At 34.5% G+C, this 25313-nt stretch overlaps 2 protein-coding genes across 5 annotated transcripts in view; both read right to left on the bottom strand.

The window, feature by feature from the left end:
• Nucleotides 1-2482, bottom strand: part of LOC138691685 (zinc finger protein 596-like) — a 50952-nt gene extending 48470 nt beyond the window's left edge. Inside the window, exon 1 of one of the 3 annotated variants that reach the window (XM_069813927.1) lies at nucleotides 2165-2482. The gene's annotated coding sequence lies outside the window, so the exon portion shown is untranslated. The remainder of the gene's footprint in view (nucleotides 1-2164) is intronic. The other 2 variants (XM_069813926.1, XM_069813925.1) reach the window with 2 other exon arrangements.
• Nucleotides 2483-3955: 1473 nt separating this feature from the next.
• Nucleotides 3956-23650, bottom strand: LOC138691684 (zinc finger protein 83-like). 2 transcript variants are annotated; one of them, XM_069813923.1, is made up of 6 exons: nucleotides 23582-23650; nucleotides 20703-20800; nucleotides 12119-12244; nucleotides 11228-11368; nucleotides 10560-10642; nucleotides 3956-6528 (listed from the first exon to the last, which is right to left on the bottom strand). In XM_069813923.1, exons 2-6 carry the CDS (start codon nucleotides 20793-20795, stop codon nucleotides 5151-5153), a joined length of 1821 nt encoding a protein of 606 aa, XP_069670024.1. In that variant the 5' UTR covers nucleotides 20796-20800; nucleotides 23582-23650; the 3' UTR covers nucleotides 3956-5150. The 2 variants fall into 2 exon arrangements, with proteins under 2 accessions (XP_069670024.1, XP_069670025.1); XM_069813924.1 differs by lacking the exon at nucleotides 3956-6528 and adding an exon at nucleotides 7500-9567.
• Between the last annotated feature and the right edge of the window lie 1663 nt (nucleotides 23651-25313).

Genomic DNA, 25313 nt, shown 5'->3' with positions numbered 1-25313 from the left:
TTAATTTTATAATGTATATTATTTTATAATATAATGTATTATATCTGAAATATAAATTATTATTATTAGAACTAGTTTGTCACTGAGAAATAAGGAAAAGCTGTTAACTTGAATTTGTTTGAAGCAAAGCGTTACTGGATTATGCAATAAGGTAGGCGATGTTTGGATCCTGTGCCTCAACTCTATTCTCAATTATTATCTTAGCGTATGCTCGATTACACTACCTCTAGCGCTTGAAAGTGGAACTAACCGCTGGCGCACAGAGAAACAAAACACATGAAAATTCGCTCAGTGTCCATTCTTTATAATACCTATTCGCTGCACGCACCTCTCAGGCCGTGTCACAAAGCTCAAGTCTATACTACATGCTAATAACTAGCACCTAGCTAACGTGTAAACTACACACTAGAGAGCTTTGAACATGTATGCTGGAATCATGGCCTTCTTCATAGACTATTTTTTCTCAAAGCCATGAAATTACGGTATAGCAACAATTAAGAAGGCAGTGTCCTAATGCAGTTTAATTACGAGTTATCAGCTGTTATTTTTTGGAAATTCGAATTCATTGTTTATAAAGAGTTTTCCAATAAACATTTCATGAAACTTAAGTCTCAGGTTTATGAACACAATGGTAATTTCCTGAGAACCTACAAAAGAAACATAAAGATGTAGAATTGTAAAAGATGTTCAAAAGATATCTACGGTAATTACGTTTGGCTGTCAACAATCGAAATAAATGTGGGAAAGACAAGAGCCTGAAATATTAGAATATTAAAAATATGTAACGCAGATACCAAGAATGTCAGTATTCCAAGTTAACCTGTTATTCTACATTGAACTCACATTTTTTTCCAAACCACCATCAAATTTTATAACCCCCAATTGTTAATGAAGTATCCATGTTTGTTTAGGCTGTGTCTCAAAGCTCAAGTCCATACTACACACTAGTGACTAGCAACTAGGTGACTTATAAAGTAAACACTAGGGAGCTTTCGAAATGTATGCTTGAAACATATCCTTCTTCATAGATTATTTTCCAAAAACCATGACATCACGGTGCGGAACTGAATTAAGAAGGCAGTGTCCTAATGCAGTTTCATTACCAGTTATGTGGAAAAGATAAGGGCTTAATATATTACAATAATGTTTAAAACATTGTACAGAAGGTACGGTACTAACAATGACAGTGTTCAAAGTTAACGTGTTATTCTACATTATATTTACATTATTTCACTTCCAAAGCATTTTCAGATTTCATAACCCCAATTACTGATGAGGTATCCATGTTTGATTAGTGAACAAGTCAACAATCAAGCAAGCATTTTCGTTTACTAGCTACAACGGACTTCATTGCTATGCACTATGTAGCTTTGGATCATAACTTCTGACGTCACATCCGGCTATTTAGTCAACAATCCAGTTCACTTCAGCTGAAAATGTAGCTTTGAGACACGGCCTTAGTATACAAATCAACAATCAAGCAAGCATTTTCCATTACTAGCTACTACGGACTTCATTGCTATTCACTACGTAACTTTGGATCGTAATTTCTGATGTCACATCCGGCAATTTAGTCAACAATCTAGTTCACTTCAGCTGAATGTATACCTTTGAGACACGGCCTCATTACATACCGGTACATGAATTACATTTGCGAACAATTTTGTTTCCTTGAAATATTTCCCTCTAAGATCCTTAACTTCTGAATTTGATCAAGATAACGTTTACAAAATTCAACCATTTTCACTTCCAAAATCGCGTTACCACAACGCTAATTCTCATTTAATTTGTCTCTAGCTACACTAAAAAGTCCCTTTATACTAGATTCTATTGCACCTGTGGCAAGCTTGCAAACATATAAAGAATGAGACAAAATGTCGCTGCAATATCAATGAAGACCATGTACTACTTTTATACACGGTCATAGTGAAATGGTACCGGTAAATAATAAATAAGGAAGCGTAGGTAAGGATAAACTCCAGAACATGGATTGCACCCTTTCCCTCTTACTTCAAAATTCCAACCTTGTGCACACAAAATAAATTATTGGCACTGAAAAGTGCCTTTTCGTAAATATAATGATGCGCATTCCACAAACTGCTCTTTTTAGTATTTTAAGACATAATTCAGTAGGTGCAATCCATGTTCTAAAATTCATACTTACCTGCATTACACTGCAAACAGGCTTACAGGAGACCCTTAAAATGTAAAATGAAATGTAAAATCAGACTCGAGTGATAAATACATCGCAGAGAACAACTTGCAACACTGGCGGATGCAGACGTCCCTTTAAGAACTATTAAAATGAAAATAAAGAACAGTTAGCCTTTTTTCGCAGTTAAGAAAGTGAAACTCAAAATTCCAAGGCGTTCCTCTATGATCAAGGTAGCCGTGACTTGTATGGTGGCGCTGCGACTGAGGCACAATTATGATGTAGAAAGGAAAATGTCCAAAATGTAAAATATCTAAACACAAAAATGTCCAATACAAATCTATCCGAATTAAAAAGTCCGAAGCAGAAATGTCCACTACAAATATGTACAAACCAAGCGTGTCAAAAATGTAAAATGTCCAATAGAAAAATGTCCAACGTAAAAAATTACAAAGCATAAACTCTCAAAATGTAAATTGCCAAATTAAAATTGTCCGAATCAATGTGGTCCAAATTAAGATAGGTGAGAAGTAACTTATTGTTACATACCGAATTTCAAAGCAATCAGGTCCGCCATTAAATAGCCTATAAAAAAGAGGTTAAAATAACAAGTACATAACAAAAATGTCCAAATTTAATAACATTATTGCCAACATAAAAATGTTCCATACAAACATTTACAGTGCGACTGCACGAGTTCGATATGGACGTTCTTCGAAAAGCTTTCGAAGGTTTCGAAAGATATAAGAAAATGCTTAGTTCTTGATATTTAAAGATGATAAAATGCATTGTGTGTACTGAAAATACAATTTTATTACAAAAGCGTATAACACACAAGGGCAGTGCAAAATTGATGCAGAATTGTTTGTTTTCAAAGTTGTGTTATAATTTATAGGTTAATTTCTCATCCATCAACTCTATACTGTGTTACGTTATACTTAGACCAAATTCGAAAATTGGTCGCAGGCTTATGTTATACTTCAGACGAATGCAGGAAAAGAAAGTAGCCTATATCGAGCTGGTAAAAGATTCTAATATGGAATTGGAAGAGAAATAAAATTTCAATCTTGCATTACATGCAAGCTATGCTATTTCATATGAGATAGCACATCCTTCCTATTGTTTTTGCAATGTTCATGCTCTTTTGTACAGAGCTCCACTGTTAACATATTCCACCACTGCGAGACCGAATCCATGAGAGCATCTCAGTAAGACACACCACGGCTCGTGTGGATAGTGGCAGATATGCATTCGCCCTGTATGGTTCCCTTCCTGTGACCATGGCCGCTGTACATCAGTATAGACAAAGACAACATCTAATATACTCTAAAATTATTATTATTTATTAGGATTTTATACAATACTGAAGTTTTTCTCAACCAAACAAACTTATAAGCCATGAAATAAATTTGTTCATTTTTTCGCAACTGTTCCCTATCCAATATATATTTATTTTGAAATATTTTCAGCCCCTACACAGACCAACTCCTTCCATCTATTTCTCAGTTCATCTTCCATCCGTATGCCTTCCTTCTAGTTCCCATCATCATATTAATTCTTTTTATTCTTCTATCTTCCATCCCCTTTTTTCATTTGTAACTACTGCTGGTAATAAAACTTCTTCCTATATTCATTGTTTCGCTTTTTATTATATTCCTTAGCTTTTCCGACTTAGACTTTTCTAGGTACTCGTCTCCAAATGTCCATTTCTATGGCTCTTAATTTTCCTTCTTGTACCCTATTTATTGTCCTAGAGTCTGCTCCATATATCAAACAATATATCTTTATAAATAATTTTGTTACTTTTGGTCAATACACTGTTGCTCCAGAGTAAGGCATTTAACGTCACAAAAGCTTGTTTCCTTGGATATTTCGGTATATCTGCTTCTAATTTTGATTATTTAACTTGTTGTAACACTGCACCCAATTATTTAAAAATTTCAACTTACTCCGTTTTACATTCTGTCCTTCAACTTCCATTCCATCATTATATCCAGTCATGTATTCTGTCTTATTTAGATTTACTTTTATTTTATAAAGAAGAGAGATTCCAAGATGGAGTCCTCGGGTACCTGCACCAAATTTTATATTCTTCTAATCTGTCTAGATTGTATCACCATTTTCAAATCCGTCCATATGTACCATTTATAATTAATGGTTAAAAAGCAGTGGTGTAACCGAACATCAACATATGTACTTTGTCGTCTAGGAAAAGTGTGAACTATATTCTATACAATCAAACGTTTCTGATTAATCCATAAAGAAAAGTATGTACATATCATCATAAATATATAGTTTAAGAAATGTGTAATCTATGCAATAAAAAGCTTTTGCTAGATCCTTGATGCTTTTCATTATTATTATTATTATTATTATTATTATTATTATTATTATTATTATTATTATTATTATTTGTGTTGTTGAAAGAATTGAATGCTAAGATATTGTTTTTACATGCTCTATTTTATATACTATTAATATACGTGTTTCGCGATGGCGGATGATGAGTCCTTGAGGAAGACATGGCTCAACAATGAGTTGTACAGCTAATGATGATAATGAAATGGACATGTTCACATTTGTAAATATGAGTGTTTAGGGTATATGGTACTACGATGTTTGCACTGTACAGGATTATTACTATTATCATTAGTATTATATATTTGTTAATGTTATCAACATAAAATAAAACTGTCCTGCAGAAAAGGCGCAAACAATTCAACATCTGAATTATACCACTTCAGACTATACCAGGATTTTATGATAACATCGGCGCTCAGAATATTAGCGCATGCGCACTGAAGAGACCGGAGGATGAGATTCATCCACTCGTGGCTGCTGCTTCCCCCCAACATGCAGACGCAATTAGAGGGGTCTGTGTAAACAGATCTTCACACACATCGCATACCAATGGCTTTATCTGTGTATGCATGTTTCTTTAAATGTGCCAATATAAACAAGAATATTTTCTACACTCATAACAACAGAATGGCCTCTCCTAAGTGTGCACCCGTGTATGACTACTTAACTGTCCCTTTTCTGAAAAGCATTTCCCACACGCATCGCATTTGAATGGAATTTCGCCAGTGTGTATGCGAACATGTTTCCGTAATAATCCAGATTGCGAGAAACCTTTCCAACACACATTGCATTGAAAAGGCCTTTCGCCAGTATGTATCCGACCATGCCTGATTAAATGTCCCTTTTCCGAGAAACACTTTCCACACATTTCGCACTTAAATGGCCTTTGGCCGGTATGTATGCGTCCATGGGAGGTCAAATTGGAATTTTCCACGAAACTCTTGCCACACGCCTCGCATTTGAATGGCCTATCGCCAGTATGTATGCGAACATGGGTCTTTAAATGAGACTTCACCAGGAAACTCTTGTCACAGGTCTCGCATTTGAATGGTCTTTCGCCGGTATGTATGCGAACATGGGTCTTTAAATGAGACTTCACCAGGAAACTCTTGTCACAGGTCTCGCATTTGAATGGCCCTCCGCCGGTATGTATGTGAACATGGGTCTTTAAATGAGACTTCAAAATGAAACTCTTGCCACATGACTCGCATTTGAATGGCCTTTCACCGGTATGTTTGCGAACATGGATCTTTAAACGATACTTTTCGACGAAACTCTTGTCACACACCTCGCATTTGAATGGCCTTTCGCCGGTATGTATGCGAACATGCGTCTTCAAGCGAGACATTTCCACGAAACTCTTGTCACACACCTCGCACTTGAATGGACTTTGGCCTGTATGTATGAGAGCATGGATCTTTAATTTAAACTTTTCTAACAAACTTTTGCCACACACTTCGCATTTGAATAGCCTGTCGCCAGTGTGTATCCGTGAATGTCTCTTTAAATCCCTAAATGCTAGGAAACATTTTCCGCACACTTCGCATGTGAAAGGCCTTTCGTCTCTGTGTATCCGTAAATGTTTGTTTAAAAGTCCCAAATGTATGAAACATTTTCCACACGCCTCGCATTTGAATGGTCTCACCCCTGTATGCAAACGTGAATGCATTTTCAAATTCCATGAGTTTCTAAATGACTTCCCACACACATTGCAGTGATACGGCTTCCAGCCAGTGTGAACGACTGCATGCTTATTTACGTCACACAATTTAAAAAAATACTTGTCACAGACATCACATTGGAACGACTTATTGTCTGTATGTAAATCAGAATGAACTTTGAGTGATTGAGCTGTTACGAAAACCTCATTGCATAAATTGCATTTGATAGAACTATGGTTTATGTCGCTATTTGAATTGTCACCATTGTGGCTGCCACACTGTGACAACTGGTCTTCTTCACGATCAACGCCGACGCATTCTTGTGACACACGCTTCTCAACAAAATTCACAATCCTGATATGAAAAGAGAAATTCATTAGATTCAACAATACTCAATGCGGTAAAGACAAAGTATATTAAGCATAATGTAGTACATTTCCGTATCATCTTGAAAAACGCACCTCAAAACAATTCAAAACTACGGCATGTTAGCTGGCGCTTGTGGTACAAAATGGAAACACTTTGATAAGTTACACAAATGAAATTTATTCAAAAGACCTATGTTACCAATAAAGGGATCGCTCATAATTGATAACAATCAATGTAATAATATTTAAGTATTTCTTTTTTGCTATAACGTCCAGAAATTTTTTTCTATTGTCGCATATTTGACACTTTATTTGTTATATTTAGACTCTTCTTACCAACAAGCTCTAAACCACAATTGACTAATTGTAATTTAACTTAAATACGGAAGTGAAATAGTGTTTCATTTGTTTGCATATCCCCAAACTAACACACATTTAAAATAACATCTATTAAACATTTTCATTACACATCTATATCACTTCGGAATGTGTATTACATAGCCTTCGTGTGTTAAATATTACAGTTCCTGGTTAATAATTTCAGCCTGTTATTGACCATCTTCAGGACTGGTTGGTGCTGGTCTTGACGCCTTTTGATTGTGTCCCCTGCGAGGGACTTTTTGTGTAGTGTAACGTGGAGTCAAAGAGAATGTGTGTTCTGAAACTGAGTTGTGTGTTGAGAAGTTCATTTGGACTTGTTTTTTGTGTGTATATATATTTTGTATTGTTCTATTGTGTTTAGATTCTAGCTCTTTGGTTGAATATATCGACTTTATAATTTCCATGTCTGTGTATATATCTCTGTAGGTGTGTTAGCATTTGTAATGTGTTCTGTATTTGGGAATTGTTTTATAATAATAATAATAATAATAATAATAATAATAATAATAATTATAATAACGCTAATAATAATAATAATGGTTTATTTTAACTGGCAGAGTTTAGACCATTCGGCCTTCTCTTCCACTGAACCAGTATGATAGAAAATTACTACAATTCTATGAATATAACATAATTAATACAATAAAATTCAAAGCAATACAATACTACAATACAAGACAATATATTACATAATTAATATAATACAATGGCAATTCTTTTCATCTTCACAACACCAATGAAATAATTATGTAATTATGTAGTTTTTTATGGGTGTGTATTTTTCTGCGCCTAAAACTGACAAGTAATAAAAAAAGTGCGTATATTTTTCAAACCCGCTTTCATTCCCTCAGAACAAATAATGCTTCCTGTGAAAATTGTTGGTGTAAAATAAAAATTTCTATCTTTAAATTAAAAAAAAATGTAATTTCCGTAAACTCTTGATTTCTGCATTTATCGACTTTTGCAAAAAAAAAACCTCTCAATTCAACATCTGAATTAGACCACTACAGACTACACCTGGATTTTATGCCAATATCGGCACTCAGACGATTAGCGCATACGCACTGAAGAGAGCGCAGGATGACAGTCATTCTCTCGTGGATGCACCTCCACCCAATAAGCCGTATTCAGAGGTGCCACAACACAAAAATCCTCACTGTAAAACTACGTTATCCTGTCAGCGAATACGCTTTTCTAGGTTGCCTTAAACGTGAAATATGGTACACATATATTATATCTAAAAATTTTTTCAACTGTGTGAGGAACTTTAATCTTATGTAGATTTCCAAATAGTCGCATTTAAATTAGGTCTCGGCTGTGTAGAGTCTTCAGAAACATCCCATTCGAATGGCGTTATCTGAGTATACATGTTTCTCTAATTGCCCATATAACAAAAACCAAAACCCACACGTGACAGTTGAATGGTCTCTCCTAAGTGTGCATCCGTAAATGACTTCTTAAGTTTCCCTTTTGCAAAAAACACTTGCCACACGTATCGCACTTGAATGGTTTTTCGCCTGTGTGTATGCGTGCATGTCTGTGTAATTGTCCCGTATCAGAGAAACACTTACCACACGTAATGCATTTGAATGGCCTTTCGCCGGTGTGTATGCGTTCATGTATTCGTAATTGTCCCGATTGCGAGAAACACTTGCAGCACACATTGCATTTGAATGGCCTCTCGCCAGTGTGTGTCCTAGCATGCCTACTTAAATGTCCCTTTTCCGAAAAACACCTGCCACACTCTTCGCACTTAAATGGCCTTTCGCCTGTATGTATTCGAGTATGGTTGCTTAAATGCCGCTTTTCCATAAAACCCTTGCCACACACCTCGCATTTGAAGGACCTTTCGCCTGTATGGATACGTGAATGACTCTTTAATTCCCATGACGTTATGAAACATTTTTCGCACACCTCGCATTTGAATTGTCTGTCTCCTGTGTGTGTGCATGCATGTTTCTTTAAAACAGTCAAGTTAGGAAAATTATATCCACACACCTCGCATATAAAAGGCCTTTCCCTTGTATGTACGCGTCCATGATTCTTTAAAACTTGCTTTTCTAAGAAACACTTTCCGCATTCATCGCATTTGAATGGCCTATCGCCCGAGTGTTTCCGTGTATGTTTCTTCAAATTTACCTTCTCCGTGAAACACTTCCCACATACTTCGCATCTGAAAGGCTTTTCGCCCCTGTGTATCCGTACATGTTTGTTTAAAATTCCCATTTGTAAGAAACATTTTCCACACGCCTCGCATTTGAATGGTCTCTCCCCTGTATGCATACGTGAATGTATCTTGAAATTCCATGATTTCCTAAATGACATTCCACAAACATTGCAATGATATGCTTTCACCCCAGTGTGCAGGATTGCATGCTTCTTTAAGTCACATATTTTAAAGATATACTTCCCACAGACATTACATTGGAATGACTTTTTGTCTGTATGTATATCAAAATGAACTTTCAGTGATTGAGGTGTTACAAAAACTTCGTTACATAAATTACATTTGATAGGACTATGGTTTATGTCGCTAATATTTGAATAGTCACCATTGTCGCTACCACACTGTGTTAACTGATCAACTTCACGATTAACGCCGGCGCAATCTTGTGACACACGCTTCTCAACATTATTCACAATCCTGATATGAAAATAGAAATATATTAGTGTCCACAATACTCAATGCGGAGAAGTTAGACTATAATAAGCATAATGTAGTACAATGACGTATTATCTTGCAAAAAAGCAGCTCAAAACAATCCATAACTACGCCATGTTAGCTGGAGCTAGTGAAACAAAATGGAAACACTTGAATAAGTTTCATAAACGAAACATTTTCAACGAATCTCCGGAACCTGACTCTGTTCGCTATAAAGGGATACCTCCAAATTTATGAAAATCAATATAATAATATGTAAATTTTTCTTTTATACTATCGCACACATTACGAAATCATGGTTCCCATAGGACAGCAGGATAGTAATGCAGCAGATCTAGTTGAGACTGTAGTATGTTAATTATCTTGGTAATGATAACTTTAGTGAATCTTATGTCGCGTAAGTACCACAACATATTAAGGAGACAATATTATATTTAACCACATAAATAAAGTACATATAAAATAGTATTAACTTATTCATAACTTATGTATGTAACCGTAAATCATTGCTTGTAATATCTCTTTACTACTCTTAACTGTTTCATTGTTCATGAATTAAGTATTAATTTGGAAGTGAAAGTGAAACTTTGTTTTATTAATCTACTATTGATTATCTTTTTAAGATCGTGATTTACTCTGAAACGGTTAGATATTCTTGTATACCTTTTATATTGATTATTCCTCAAACATCTCATGAATCTTTAACAGAAGCCATTCTTTCACTAATGTGCATGCTTCTACACAATTCATGTAAATTGTAACTGTGACTACTATTTTATGTTATAATTTTACTACTGTTTATTGGTTATAAAGTATGTATTTTGATGCCAACTATAACCCTAATATACCTCAGCGTGAAATAGGGTTTTTAAATTGGATAATATTAAAAAACCTTATGCACAATACAATTTATGTTCGTCATTAAATGAAGTTGTGAAAGACTGGAAGAAGCATAACCTGCACAGTACACTCACCTTTCAGGGAACACTTCATCCTCCTCTGCAGGTATTTCGGCTTTGAGTTCTTGCTGAACTCTGTCCACATCGAACAAATCTTCCTGGAAAAGTGAGTGAATAATGAAGAGAAATTTAATAGACGATTATTTGGAATAATTTTTTAACTTTGCAAATATGTACACAAGACCTATACAGACACTCAAAAATTCGTAAACTGAATTTTCTTGTTCTTTTCCAATAAGAAGCAGGAAATAAAGTTTTGCTTCCAAACATGCAAATTGCCAAAATATTCAACATAGTGTATTACAAAAATTGTGCGCCTACCATCAGTTGATTCACAGTTTCTTTCCTTGAAAGATGTATGCACGTGTGTATGTGTCCGAATTTGGTCACTTCGGTAATACACAGTTTTCAGTTCATAATAACTTATTTTTACATAGTTATTTTAAAAATAATTTGGAGATACCACAACAGAATCAATTACATTCAAAGAGGTATAATTTGAAACAGGAATATTGAATCTGATACACTTTACAAATATTTCAAACTGTATATGTCATACCTGTGACAATGGAATCTCTATATAAAAAAAGAGACAAAAACTGACACTATTCCAGATTATTATTGCTTCTGATATATGTAAAATGCTGTACTGGTATATATGTATATTTATAGTGAATACTTACATCAACTTCCGATTTCACCATAGGAAAGCTAATAGCCACTGGAGTGGTTTCTTCAACTTTTATCTCTGTTTTTATATCACAACTGTGGTCCGCGCATTCTGTCTTCATGTCACTCACTTCCAGATGCGATAAATTTCCTTCCTACAGAACATAAACACATCGTGAATACATTTATTTAGCTATATTACAGTTCACTTTATGTGCAATAGCTATCAATGTGATTCTGCACGGCAGTCACTGCCTATGTCCCTCAACTTAGGCGACAAATTAGAGAAGAAAATTAAGGCAGAATAGAACTCAGACCTTAAGGCACAAAGTAATTGACTAATAATTGGCTACGTATTACTCTGGAAATAATTCACATATGTAAAATGTGTACAGTAATTAATGTAAAAGAAGTAGATTTATATTGCACACAATGTGGACAAATGTATTTTCGAACATGACATTTTATTGCACACCTGCGTGTGCTGATATAAATTATGATTATACGCAGTGAACTAAAGCTTCAAATTTATATATAACTCTAGAAAGGCGGTAAAATAGCAGCTATTTTCCCTGATTTAACTTGTAAATATGCTGTAAGAAAAGTGCAAATAGAAAAATATTGTTGTAATGAACATACCACTAACAAAAAATAATTCCAAACGAACATCGAGAAAGGAAAGCTAAAAAATGTGGCAAATGGAACTCGATGAGGAGATTTTTTATAATGAAAGAGACAAAGAAATGATCAATCTTATTAGCAGCAGACTGAGAAAGATAGTAGCCCTCTCATGATTCAAACAATACTGTGGTTACCTATATGAAGATGGAGTCTGTGACGAACACAATACAAGTTAAAACCCAGGGGAAAGAGAAGAGCTCGGGCACCCTGTGTGTTACACTTACCTGACCTTCACACTTCACAACGGGAAAATTAATTGGAACTGGGTTTTCTTCAAATTTGATCTCTGAGACAGCACTGCTGTAGTCATCGCTTATCTCAGGTGAGGGCACATTCAACAAATTGAGTTCCTGGAAAACAAAGTGACAACGTAAATTAATAATTTATACCTGTGTTCCAACCCTACTTGTAGCATATTATACAAAAATTTATGTAATAGTGTTAGAATAGATAACAGACGTTAACAGAAGCAAATCATGACTGAGAAAAATGTATTAGATTTATACTAGACATTTCTTTTTCTGCATCTGTCTTTTTGTTGTCGTTTCCATTTCATTTACTCTCTCTTTATTTCTTTCTATCACACAGTCATATATAAATGTGTACGCCTTGATAGAAATTCATTATTCTACAGATAATAATACAGAAGATCGCCTAATTTAAAAAATGTCTCATGCTATGACAATCAAAGGCAATAAATAGTAAGGTAAGATATATCAGCTTCTGTAATTGAACAACATAAGTTTACTGGGTTACTTATCAGTTTGAGAATAAATTTTTACATATAAAAATCTATTTTATATGAGGAGTTTGCATTTAAAAACACGTTTGCCCCTCGGACACAAAAATGAGTTAGCTGTAGGCAGGGCTGGGCAGTATTTGAAATACATTTGTATTTTGTATTTTGTAATTTGTAAGGATTTTTAAAAGTACCGGTATTTTGTATTTAAATGCATAAAATTGATGTATTTCGTATTTCAAAAACTTAAAATACTTTTTTCTTCTTCTTGTTCTTCAAGTTTTGGATTTCGATTTGAAGAATGAATTTTTGTCTTATTTGCCTACCCATTTCAGTTGTGCCAGCCATACACTTAGTTTTCTTGCCACCACTGATTTCCTTAATGCCATAAAGAAATCTCCAGCAGCATCAAGGATCCATCATCCAACACTTGCTAAATGTTCTGCCTTATGGAATGCGTCTAGGAGACTCAAATACTCAGAAATTATATCAGATGTCTTGAAATATTCGTTAAAGTTTCCTTGCCCAACTCGATGGAATTCTCTTCACAACTCAATCTCTCAAATATTGCAATTCAAACATGATATAAACAGTATATGTGAAAAACTGGGATTACCAACCTTCAAAGATGTTGAGATTCAGTACCTTGAAGAATATTGTGCAGTTCTGAAACCCATTGCCGTAGCCCTTAATTTAATGCAAATGAGGAGACGTGCTATTACGGCCAAATTTTGTCACATTAATTTCCCTTAAAAACAAATTACATATTCTGTTACCTAGTAATCTACGCCATCTATTCCAAGTAACTCCAATCCTAATAAGTTCACTTTTATCAAGATTTAAAGCGATGTTTGATCTGATCCCAGAAGAAAATTGAGCTATTTTGGCAGCTTGCCCCACCCAACATTGAAGATGAGATGGCTGCCTGACATTTCCTCACTAAGTGATAAGAAGAGGATACAGAATATGTGTTGTGAAATCAGCTGAGCAGTTGTCTGCTACATCTTTGGTCAGTTCAGACGATGAAGACGATGAAAGCAATTTTTATGTTTTCAGCTGAAGTACAACAGACTTTGAAAAGCAAAAAGAAAAGAACTTGTCTGCTGTGGAGTATGAGCTCATACAATTCTTCAATGGCAGACAACCCTGTGCACTCTAGAGAATTACCAACAGTGAAACAAGCTTTTATAAATATAATACAAGTTCGTGTTCTTCTGCCTGTAGAAATACTGTTCTGCTTTGCAGGATTTATTTATTCACAAGCAAGGGGATCCTTATCTTATGAACATTTGAGGAACTGGTTGTTTTCAAAGGGAGCAGTAATTATTCATATGTAGCATAATTTCAGTCACGGTGTTTATATAAAACTTCGAGGTAAAAATACTTTTAATGTTAATATAATATTTTAGATTTTCAGTAATATTCTTATTTCTTTAGACCTAAATATTTTATCGAGTATTTGAAATATAAATGTATTTTGAGTATTTGAAATACAAATGCATTTTGGTTAATTTTTTTAAAGTATTTTGTATTTGTATTGTTAGCCCAATTTCGGTCACAACACACTGGTTTCATCAAATTCAATGAAGATTGCTGCAGTGGACTGTGTCATTGGGAAAATTTAGGAACTATTAAGAAAAGAACGTAGCCTACTATTCTCACTCTTAAGACATACAGGAAACTGTGTGCAAGGAATTCGGAGAGGTGAAAATCATTGGAGATGTTTGGCAATTGTGGAGCTGTTACATATCCCACAAAAGAAACAGACATAAGAGAAATTAAAAGAATATTTATTAAGGACAAATCGAGAGGTCATACAGTGATTGAGGTAAAAATGGAGCCTTATTACAGAGCCCGTGATCCATTCGAATTGTGGAGAAATATTATGAAACGAGGATGTTCCTAAGAAGAAAAGACTACAAGAGCTACCACTCCAGCATCCTATGTCTCAGGAAAATAAGAATGTTATACCGAAGTTTCTGCAAAGTTTTGTAGGAGAAAATTGGCAAGAAAATAAAGCATTGAGTTTGGAATAGTACAAACTACTACTGCTTGCTACTAGAGATGATAATGTTGTAAAGAAAAACGGTAAAGGGCATTAAAAGGAATTGTGATTGTGAGGAGGATGATATTGCACTCAATCTGTAAAAATGTGGTTATTAATTTAATGCGTTAAAATACAAACATATTTAAATTGCAAATGTTAATATTTCTTGCACACAGTTTTTCATAGATGCTTATAATCTTGTAACATGTTTTAATTATTCACAGCATTGAGTTTGTCAAATGTTATTTTATTGAACATTTTGTTTGTCCATTGCTTTTTTTATTCAAAAATTAGTTTGTTCAGAGTTTATTTTCAAAACTGTGTAAGTCCAAAATATTTTCATTTGTAAGACATGAAGTACTGGAAGGGAATTTTTACATTTTATTGCTCAGGACAATGCCAATGGGTCATTCCATGAAAAAGTGGACAGAATCTTAAAAAAATAATAGTATACTAAGGTACACGTACCAAATAACGCCACCTTAACACTTAAATAATTGTTGTTCTGGAAATAAGTTATGTACAAACACAAAAATTATGACAAGGAAACTTCAATTTTATCTTTGGAAAACAGCACAATGAAAATGGTGATATTTCATACTGGAGAAGAATTACAACTCAAATACGAAAACTCTGTATACTGGCGTTATTAGGAACAGCTGGTCCAATTAACGCTACCTATTTTCTAGTAACCTATATGCTTATAATTATTAATGAATTATTTTTCCTAAGCAACACAAATGGAACTAAGCAACTAAATCCGAGTTTCTGTTAATAAAAGATACAAAATCACTCAGTACTAATGAAATATTCTTAATCTGAAGCTAAAACACCAGGTGGATTATGAAAATATATTTTCCAGTAACTTGTTACTTTCAAAAAAGAGACGAGACACAGTAGAAAGTTATACAAACAAAAGCATTAACCTTAGTTAAATATCAATGTTTTCCCAAAAGTAAAAGAAAAAATGAAGAGTTTGATAAGCTACTGAAACAGTATCACTATGTACATTCTGGACATTTGTAAGTTGAAAGGTTAGTGTTTTTCCTGATGTTTCCACACTAATCATGTAAATACCTTACGCAAAATGAATATAACAGTAATGAAAATGCTATTAAAAACTGAGGACTATCGTTAAACAAATGAGTACCGTACTAACATAACCTAAAATTTATCTGCAGACCTGTAACGCCACAAGGTGTTAAAGCGCTACTGAGTACTTGATAACAATACACGCCTGTTTCTCTAACATTTTCAAATGTTATAAATATCAAATATTTTCTTTGCATAAAAGAATGTTTAAGGATCACGAAAATATATAGTTTAATATAGTTGTTATTTCTTCAACACACAAAATAAAATATTACCTCTTACATTGATATAAGAACAGCCTTTCATTATCATCACACAATAGGAAAATGAGGGAATATCATGTCACTCGTAAATGTCAGTGGACAGCTAGTAACTCATTTCATCACTACATGACAAGCGAATGCAGGCTACAGTAGTGCACTACCGAAATCTGGTGTCTTTAACAAGCATTAATACAGTGGCGTTAAAGATATACATGGCGTTATTTGTCTCTGGGATCTTATTACATAATTTCTACTAATTGATTCTGTAATAAAAAGAGGTTATATTACAAGAACTGAAACAAAATTATGACATTTTTACTTTTCTTTACTTTATACGTAGTTGAAGTTAATAGTCTGTGCATAATAGATTTGTATTAGGAAAAGTCAAATTGTAACACTTATCAAATTTCCAGTACAACGTGAAAATTGTAAATTTTATATAGGCCTACTTATGCTGTTGTTCATAGTTTGAACTCATCAGTCAAGCAATAAAAAATTGTTGAGGTAAGTTTCTTTGCTATTATAGCATTTAATAAGTTAGTATGTATTGGTGTGATAACCTTCACGAAAAAAGTGATTAAGTTAACACTTTGAGCCCGGAGCCATTTAAATACCCTCGTTACCGTGTGCTGGAAAGTTTTAAGGGTTCGAAAAAAAAATTAATAAAATCAATAAACTTAGAGATAAAAATATAAAATTTTAACAGGATTTAAATAAAGATATATACTTTTGTGTATGATAGTTGTATTGGTACTTACATTTCATCCTGAGAGCGTCTTGTTGTTGCAGATTTTGGCACATTATTCCAAGATTCCATAGATAATTCACACTAATTATATACATATAAAACACACTTTTGACACTAAATATTACACTCTTTCACATTCAGTTATCTTAGCATTAGTTTCTTTTCACTGCTACTCCCAATAGTTCGCTCTTGTATGGTAGATTTCGAAGCAATTCCCGATGCAAAGTCCCACATCGCATCTCGCACAGTAGATGGTCGTGTACTTCTGTGTGGCCTTGCCAGTGTGATGCTTGCCTCTATCTGCGCAAACTTTGCACGTACGCTGTGTATGACCTTTTTGTTTCGATCCTGTACCAGGAATCCTGTGAGGAAAATGATCTCTTCCAACAAGCCTACCACCAGTACTTAGACGTGATTGTATCGTCATTTCCATCCCTACACTCGTGACAAGACTCTCTGCAACTTTTGCGATGAACTTGTGAAGTGTCAATTTCTTTACACTTTTTTGCGATGTTTAGTAAATATACATCTCGTATATCACGCCATTTTATAGCTAGGAGATGATCTCTTTGTGCAGTCAGTTTTTCCCCTTTTTTTAGTTTTCCTGAAAATATATCTTTTGGCATTCCTTTGCGATTTGCCATAACGGTTCCTACTACTTTTGTTTCAACAGTCCACAGGTAATCGAAAAGTTTCGGACTTGTAAAATATCTGTCCATATAGACTGTGTGCCATTTGTTTGTTACTGGTTCACATAATATTGACAAAACTGAAAGCAGTATTATAATCTACCTCTGTTTCGTGTGCACCAGCATAAACTTCGAGACTGTACACATATCCACTGATAGCCTCGCACAGTTCATAGATTTTTATTCTATATTTATGAGGCTTTCCTTTTATATAAACTCGAAAAAATATTCGACCCCGAAATGGACAGATAGCCTCATCTATTGTAAGATTTTCATCTGGAGTGTACACGTCTCGAAATCTCGTTGTGAGGATATTCAAGAATGGCTTTATTTTGTAGAGAGGATCGTAGCCTGGCTGGTCTCTGGCGACACGTCTCTCATTGTCATTTAGGTGCAGCATTGTGAAAATTGCCAGGAATCGATCCCGAGACATCCCAACTGTTTTTGTGTAAGTAGTGCGTAGAATTGGCTCTGAATTCCAGTAATCCCTTAGAGACGGCTTCTTTACTAAGCACATATGAATGACTATTGCAAAAAATATTTTTATTTCATTTATAGACACGTCTTTCCATTGAGCATATATAGATTTTGGTTTGATAGGGCCTTCATTTTTTCTGATATTGATTTGTTGTTTCTGATTGAATTTCCGAAAATACTGAATTGTCAACAAATAAATTGCATACATCAATGGCAGAGCTTTCGTCGTTTATTTCCAAATCTGGGTTCAGTCCCGGATTTCCAGAAAATATAGGTTTATTTACTAGCTGAATATTTTTGTTCCACCTTGAATTTGTTTCTGTGGGATTTCTAGAAGCAGCTCGTTTTCTTTTTCGACCTTTCTCTGGTTGTGGTTCTACTGGTAGGCCTATAGGTTCTGTTTCTGGGTCTACTGGTACAGATTCTGTTTCTAGCTCTTCTGTTTCTGGAAGAATAAAATCTTGCGCCGTAGCAAAACGATTAGATTCCTCAACCTCATAATCTGAATCTGAATCATTCAAAATTTCACACAGTTCGGCACTCGTTACATATCGCGGCCGCGAAGGTTGCACATTTGTACTCGTCCCTGGCTTATCCATTACGCATCGAACACACTTCCACTGTAATATCTAGGAACCAACTGGAGATATTATGAAACTTTTCCTTATGAGGCATTCTATATTTAGTCTGGGGTCATAGAATTACAGCTGGAGAATGTTATCTTATGAATGCTGACATAAACATTACTTCAAGAAATGTTTCTTTTTATGTCAAGGTACCAGAGGTACAGCACTGAACTCCAGATGGCATAGCATGTAAATGCCATAGCTAGAGCCCTCTGCTTTATGAAACCAATACTATATGAACAGGGCTATAATACGGCACAAGATTCATAATGATACCTCATATGGTACTCTCAAAACGAATGTTCGAACTTTGCGCGCGAGCATTGAATAAGTCGCTGAGGTTGAAGACGCAGCAGTACATTGTTCCAGAGGGCATAACTTAAAGTCTAATTAAATTGATGTATTTGTTATATAAAACTAAAACTAGAAAGACGGACCTACAATACAGTGCAACATTCATGTTGAAAACTCGAACGGTTTTAGCGTAGTACACTTTTAAACTTGTAATGGTAATAGTACCATGTCCGGCGTCTTGGTGAATTTATATGCATGGTAATATTACCATGGCCGGGCGCAAAGTGTAAGCTTATTACTAAACTAAAATTAATAAATTTGTTAAAACTGACAGACGTAAGGTTAGGAATGAGTTCTTCATCCCCAGAAACAATGTAATGTCAATTAAACATTTAAATGTTTTTTATCATATATTTTCTGTCATACCCGTAACAAATAAGTCCTGGAGGAATGCAGTGTTGTTTTCATTGTGGTACTATCCTCATGCGAGTAGCCATAGGTTGGCTTACCTACCTAGACCTTTGAAATGACTTCACATTTTTTTTTATACATGTAGAAAACGCTCAGTTCAGGGTGATTTTTTTTTCTTTATATTATAAATTATCGGTCTGATCAATGTTACGTCTTAAATGGAATTCTCTGATATTCTAGGAATTAAGTTTATTTCTCCAAGCATAAGTCTAAAATGTTGGTTCTTTATTAATAATAATAGGCTAATTGCAGAGTAGGTAAAGTAGATTTATTCAATAAAATCCCAACTATAATGCAAATTCTCGTGGATATCTTTGTGTGTAGATACATCCTGGAAGAGAGTCGCTGCTTGGAGAAAGAAAATAATGACTGATTCTGACTTGAAAGAAACATTACTTATTGAAAGAAAGAAAAAGAGCTGAAGAAACAAGAAAAAAACTTTAACTGTTACCAGATTCTACAAAAGTAAAAGATAAACGGGCAAGAGACAATGTTCATCAGAAGAAATGTCCGGAAAGGAAAAAAAAAAAAAATTGCATCCATGTTGCGACCACCTTAGCAAAAAATGTCGCCATTGGGTTTGTATCAGTCCATTCAGTTACTCAGAAAGGCTGTTCAGCCCAAAAGTCCAATTGAATTAACATCGGAAATTGACAGAATGAATTCTTGTTCATCCCCAAAAATAATGTAATGTCAATTAAATTTTAAATTCATTTTATCATGTATTTTCTGTCACACCCGTAACAATTTTTCTCTCGAATTTATTCAAGTCTGTTCCACAGGGAGCTTTACCTGAAAGCTAGATTTGCATAATATATAAGGTACGTTAACAGAAAACCACAATTTCAAGTCATATAGAGCTTGTGTGAACTTGATGTGGGTTTCTTGTCAGCCCACTCGATCATGGTGCAATGATAGGATTGTTCCAACAGACTAGCCATACTTGTTATAAACATTCCTTCCTAAATAGATACTCGAAACAACGTTCATTTCGTATCACCAGTCCAAATCATAACGCCTTACACCACATAGCTACAGTGTAGGACTGTAGTTTAGTGAAAACAAGTTGGGAAATTTATGCGTTTCTGGTTATTGTTCAGGGGCGTATTTCGCGGGCTACCGGCCCAACTGTAATTTCAATGACGAAGTCATCAAAGTATTTTCGTCCCAATCAAGACGTCTGGAATTCGGATATAAATAGGTAAGGAATTTTATTATAGGGATTTTAAAATATATTTTGCGTAATAATAGGGTCAGCGGTAGCCCAGACCCTTAAACCAGTATACGCCACTGTATATTGTTAGACAAATAAATAAATAAATAAATAAATAAATAAATAAATAAATAAATAAATCAGTTTACCTTTGATAAAGCGTTATTCTCTTCTATTTTGTAAGTGTTATGTGGTTGTAAGCCCAATGGGTCAACCTCAGGTTCCATCTTGATAACATCCATCACAACTGAAAGAAAATGTTACGTAATTGACAGTGATTTCAGAAACTGAGGTGTGTATAAAAATCATTTCAATGTGCTATTAAGCTAGGGTTACCATCCGTTCCCTCAAAAGGAGGAACATTTCCTCTATTTTAATCATTTGATCCTGTCCGGCAGGCATTAAAAAAAATATATATTTGAAATTTCCGGCATTTTGCATTTCAACTAGAATTAATATGAATATTGAATAATGTGCGATATAGTATGCATAGAATACCTAAACAAATTGTGAAAACCTATGAAATAATTTAATTGCTTTCAATGGTTGAAGCTGGAGAACATAAAAAACATAATATATATATATTTTTTTAAAATTTTAGTATGTTATTTTACGACGCTTTATCAACAGCTTAGGTTATTTAACGTCTGAATGAGATGGTGATAATGCCGGTGAAATGAGTCCAAGGTCCAGCACCGAAAGTTACACAGCATTTGCTCTTATTGGGTTGAGGAAAAAACCCGGCAAAAACCTCAATCAGGTAACTTGCTCCGATCGGGAATCGAACACGGGCCACCTGGTTTCGCGGCCAGACTCGCTAACCGTTACTCCACAGGTGTTGACAACATAAAATATGATGACCTATTGACAAGCATTGAATTCTTACACTCTAAAAATGTCACTATTCATGATTCTAAGCTATTTTATCAATTTTATTCTGCAATGTACAAAGATATGCCAATCAAGTTAATTTGAGCAAAGGTTTATGTTTAGATAAACAAAGGTGCAAATTCATCAATTCCAATAGTTATGCGAGCACTGAAACTTTCTCAGAACTCTTAAAAATATGTCAATTCTATTTATTTATCCCAAGTCACAATGGATGTGCTGAGAAAGTATTTTCCCTAATATCTGCTCAATGGACAAAAGAACGAAATCGCATGCTAACGGAGACAGGTAGAGGTATCATCATGGTGAAATATAATTTCAAAGACATGTCCTGTGAACAGTACCATAGTTATTTGTTACAAGATATGTTTGTCTCTTCAGACTCTTGTGCACAAAGTGAGCTCCACCGATAAGTAGGGTACAGATGTAATACTGATCCAGCAACTAGTAAGAACACTAAGGTGAGCCATTGTTTTTATCTTCAATTTTGTTCCTATGAATTTTTAAAAAGTCCTCCATTTTCAGGAATGTCCTCTTATTTTAGATTCCATGTCCTTCTATAGAATTTCTTCTCATGGTAATCCTATATTAGGCCTATATACCAGGTGTGTACATGTGAATATTCCGAAATGGGCAAATATGAATAACAAAACTGGAAAAAATATATTATATTAAATTGTATACTTTTTTCTCACATTGGTTACATTTGCTCCTATTATTGAAGATTCTGGTATCAGTTGAGCTTAAAAAAAATGTTTATGAGTTTCTAATTAAAAAAAAAACAAGGGATTATTGTTATCTTTCCCTTACAGCCCATTGTTTAAGGTATCTTCTAAACTTCTGTACTTCAGATTTCACTTGTCTTCGAACATTTCTTTTTTCACGATCAGTCATAATTGCTATTTTCTTTATTTTTTTATATATTCTTTGCCATAGTCCCTTTTTTTCTGCAACTCCTCTTCAGTCATATTTGCCCTCTGCCTACGTATCTTCTCCCTTTCATATTTCCTACTTTCATCATCAGACTTTTTTATTCTTTCCTATAAACAATCACATGAAATAATATTCGAAGTTACTTTATCCACCAGTATTTAATAGTTGCATGTTAAATGAAACCTCGGTCCCACAATAAAGGGACCGACGTTACAGGGACCGTTGTTACAAATTAGTATAATTTCCGCAATAGTTCTGACAAAATAAATCGTTAAAAATATCATGGAGGTTAGATTTTTTAGTCGACAAACATTGTAATGTTTTGTATATATTACGAAAGTTTAATACATACAAATTATATTTAATGCCACCGGGGACCGGTGTTACCAATAGAAAACATAACATTCAGTCATCAGTGATGATATTTGTATTTTTTCAATAAAATAAATTACTACAATGGACGAAAAGTTTTTTAACTGGCGCCATGTTGACCTCTCATCACTACCAACCGTTAAAATTTACCACATGAAGCAAAATTGTCTTTTGTGTAGCTCTTTTATTTCGAGGGACCGGCGTTACGAAATTTTTGGGGACAAACTTTACGTTAAAGTTGTGTCCTTTCAGATTTAAACAAACAACAATTCCTGTATTTCATAAGTATTTTAACTATTTATTTTTATAATCTTGGCCGAGGAAATAAAATCAAATCGAAACATTCCGAGAAAAACTTAGTAAAACAGAGTAAAATGTAGTTGGGGACATAGGGACCGTAGTTACATTTCGACGTTTGGACGTTATTTTTTAATTATAAATTTTAAAATTAATCCTTTTATACTTTGTTTCCAACTAAAATATGTGAGAGTTAGTTAATTAAGCGCAAAAGTAATCAGTTAACATTTTCAAGAAACTCCTTAAATCAGCCGGGACGTACATTTACCCATTTCAGAATATTAACCCGTACAAATATATACCCGATTTCTCTATTAGCAATCATTCCTCATGTAGAAGGATTAGGCCTAGTATAATTGTTATTATTCTGTAAGGCTGTTGAGAAAGAGTAGAATTAATGTCATGGTCAAGATAACCATGATATTCAAAGAAACAAATAATAATAATTTTTGGATTCAAAACCGAACGTAAATTACTGCACAGTCGGTATTTTGTCTTAAATTTCTAAACTAGTCACGGCGAATATAACTAGACTTACTGAATGATAAATTAATATACACTTAGTAAAAACTATGACGGCTATATTGATTAAATGATAACAAGGAGGTGGACTGGAACTGGATTGTAGCGCACACGGCCTTCTGAATTTAATATAAAGTATCAGTGTTGCCAACGCGTTAACATCCTCTCCAGTTTTTTTTAAGTATGTTTTATTTAACGACGCTCGCAACTGCGGAGGTTATATCAGCGTCGCAGGTGTCCCACAGGAGTTTCTTTTACATACCAGTAAATCTAGCGACATGGGCATACATAAATGCCGTCGAACCTGGGCCGGGATCGAATCCGCAACCTCGAGCACAGGCCAGCACTATACCGAATGCGCCACCCAGGACGACAACATCCACTCGAAAAACCGCAGATTCTGAGTGAGAACTGCAAGATTTTAAAATGTATCATAAATTTATTAATTCAATGTACGATGTAAACTTCTACCCCTGATTAAGGTTCTGGTTCAAATGTAGGCCTACATCTATTATCAGGCAGTACATCTCACTTGACGATAAGTGTCCGAGGAAGAACAATAATTGGTTTTATACATCTGAAGTCTGATTAGGCTTTAGTGTAATATGTAGCTAATCGGTTTTTATGCAACGGAGGGGAGAAGGAACTGGCCATCCTACCTCAATATCTCCTGGTCTAGTTGGCTCATTATCATTTGTGAGGTTCAGACCTGTCTTCAGACAGTTGACAAAACAATATGTAAACATGCTTTGCAATAAATCACTGCAGAATATCACAACCTACACAAACGCACATAAGCATACAATATATAGGTACCTACACATTAATACATTAAATTACAGTAGGCCTACCTATAAACAAACCTTAACGTAAGAAAGGAAAACCATCCTCCTAATAGATATTAATTTCTTGGCCATGGTAGTTTCAGTGGTATTGGAAGAAGGAATCTGTTCTCTCACTTTTTTTTATTTTTTTTTTTTTTAAGATCCCTATCTTGAAGTTGATAGCCATGGCAACACTTTCCTAAGCCCAGCCCGAATTGTCAGAATTGGATTTAACATGTAGTCCTGGGTACTATTTCGCAACAGTTATGACGAGGGCAGTGTCGGCTCATACTGCTAATACTCAGGGAGGCTGTATTGATAAAATGCTTATCTTAATTATTTAAAGATGAATTCCATATGGCGGCCCTTCATTATTGAGAAATTGTCCATCACTCTCTCATTATATATGTCCCTGTTTTTCTGGAAGTAACCTCAATGGAGTACTTTAATTTACGAGTAATACATATATTTTTTTTTTAAGACTTTTAAGGTAGTTATGATTAGTTTTAAAAAAATTAAATTATTACCTTGATCATTAAAATATTCCTGATGAGGCCCTTTTTGTAAAATTCTTATTTCCTCACGTACGGCTGATGTAGCATAGCTCCCTGTTGCAGTGGACTCCTCAATTGGTTCTTTAGATTCGTTAGAATTGGTGATTGCAAGATGCTACTTGGCATGATGTGACTGATGATTCAGCATGAATTACCGAACTTTTTTACTTAAGATTGGTTCACAATAAACCGGGAACGGAAACGACAACGAGAACGGATATATTGTTAGAGTAAATGTATTTAAATATGAGCATTCACAATTAACTATTGTGAACTGCCAAATTTAAATACATTTATTTTGACATTATTTCCGTTCTCGTTGTCGTTTCTGTTCCCAGTTTATTGTTAACCAGCCTTTAAAGTTGGGGAA

Source organism: Periplaneta americana, chromosome 16, assembly GCF_040183065.1.
Source record: "Periplaneta americana isolate PAMFEO1 chromosome 16, P.americana_PAMFEO1_priV1, whole genome shotgun sequence".
Taxonomy (NCBI): Eukaryota; Metazoa; Arthropoda; class Insecta; order Blattodea; family Blattidae; genus Periplaneta; species Periplaneta americana.
This window is presented reverse-complemented; position numbering and strand designations above follow the sequence as displayed.

Coding starts and splice junctions, on each gene's coding strand:
- LOC138691684 (XM_069813923.1), bottom strand. CDS start 20,795: ATGGATGTTATCAAGATGGAACCTGAGGTTGACCCATTGGGCTTACAA. Junction 11,369..12,118: donor TTGTGAAGTGTGAAGGTCAG/GTAAGTGTAACA, acceptor TATGTTCTGTAG/GAAGGAAATTTATCGCATCT. Junction 6,529..10,559: donor GATGAAGTGTTCCCTGAAAG/GTGAGTGTACTG, acceptor TTTTCATATCAG/GATTGTGAATTTTGTTGAGA.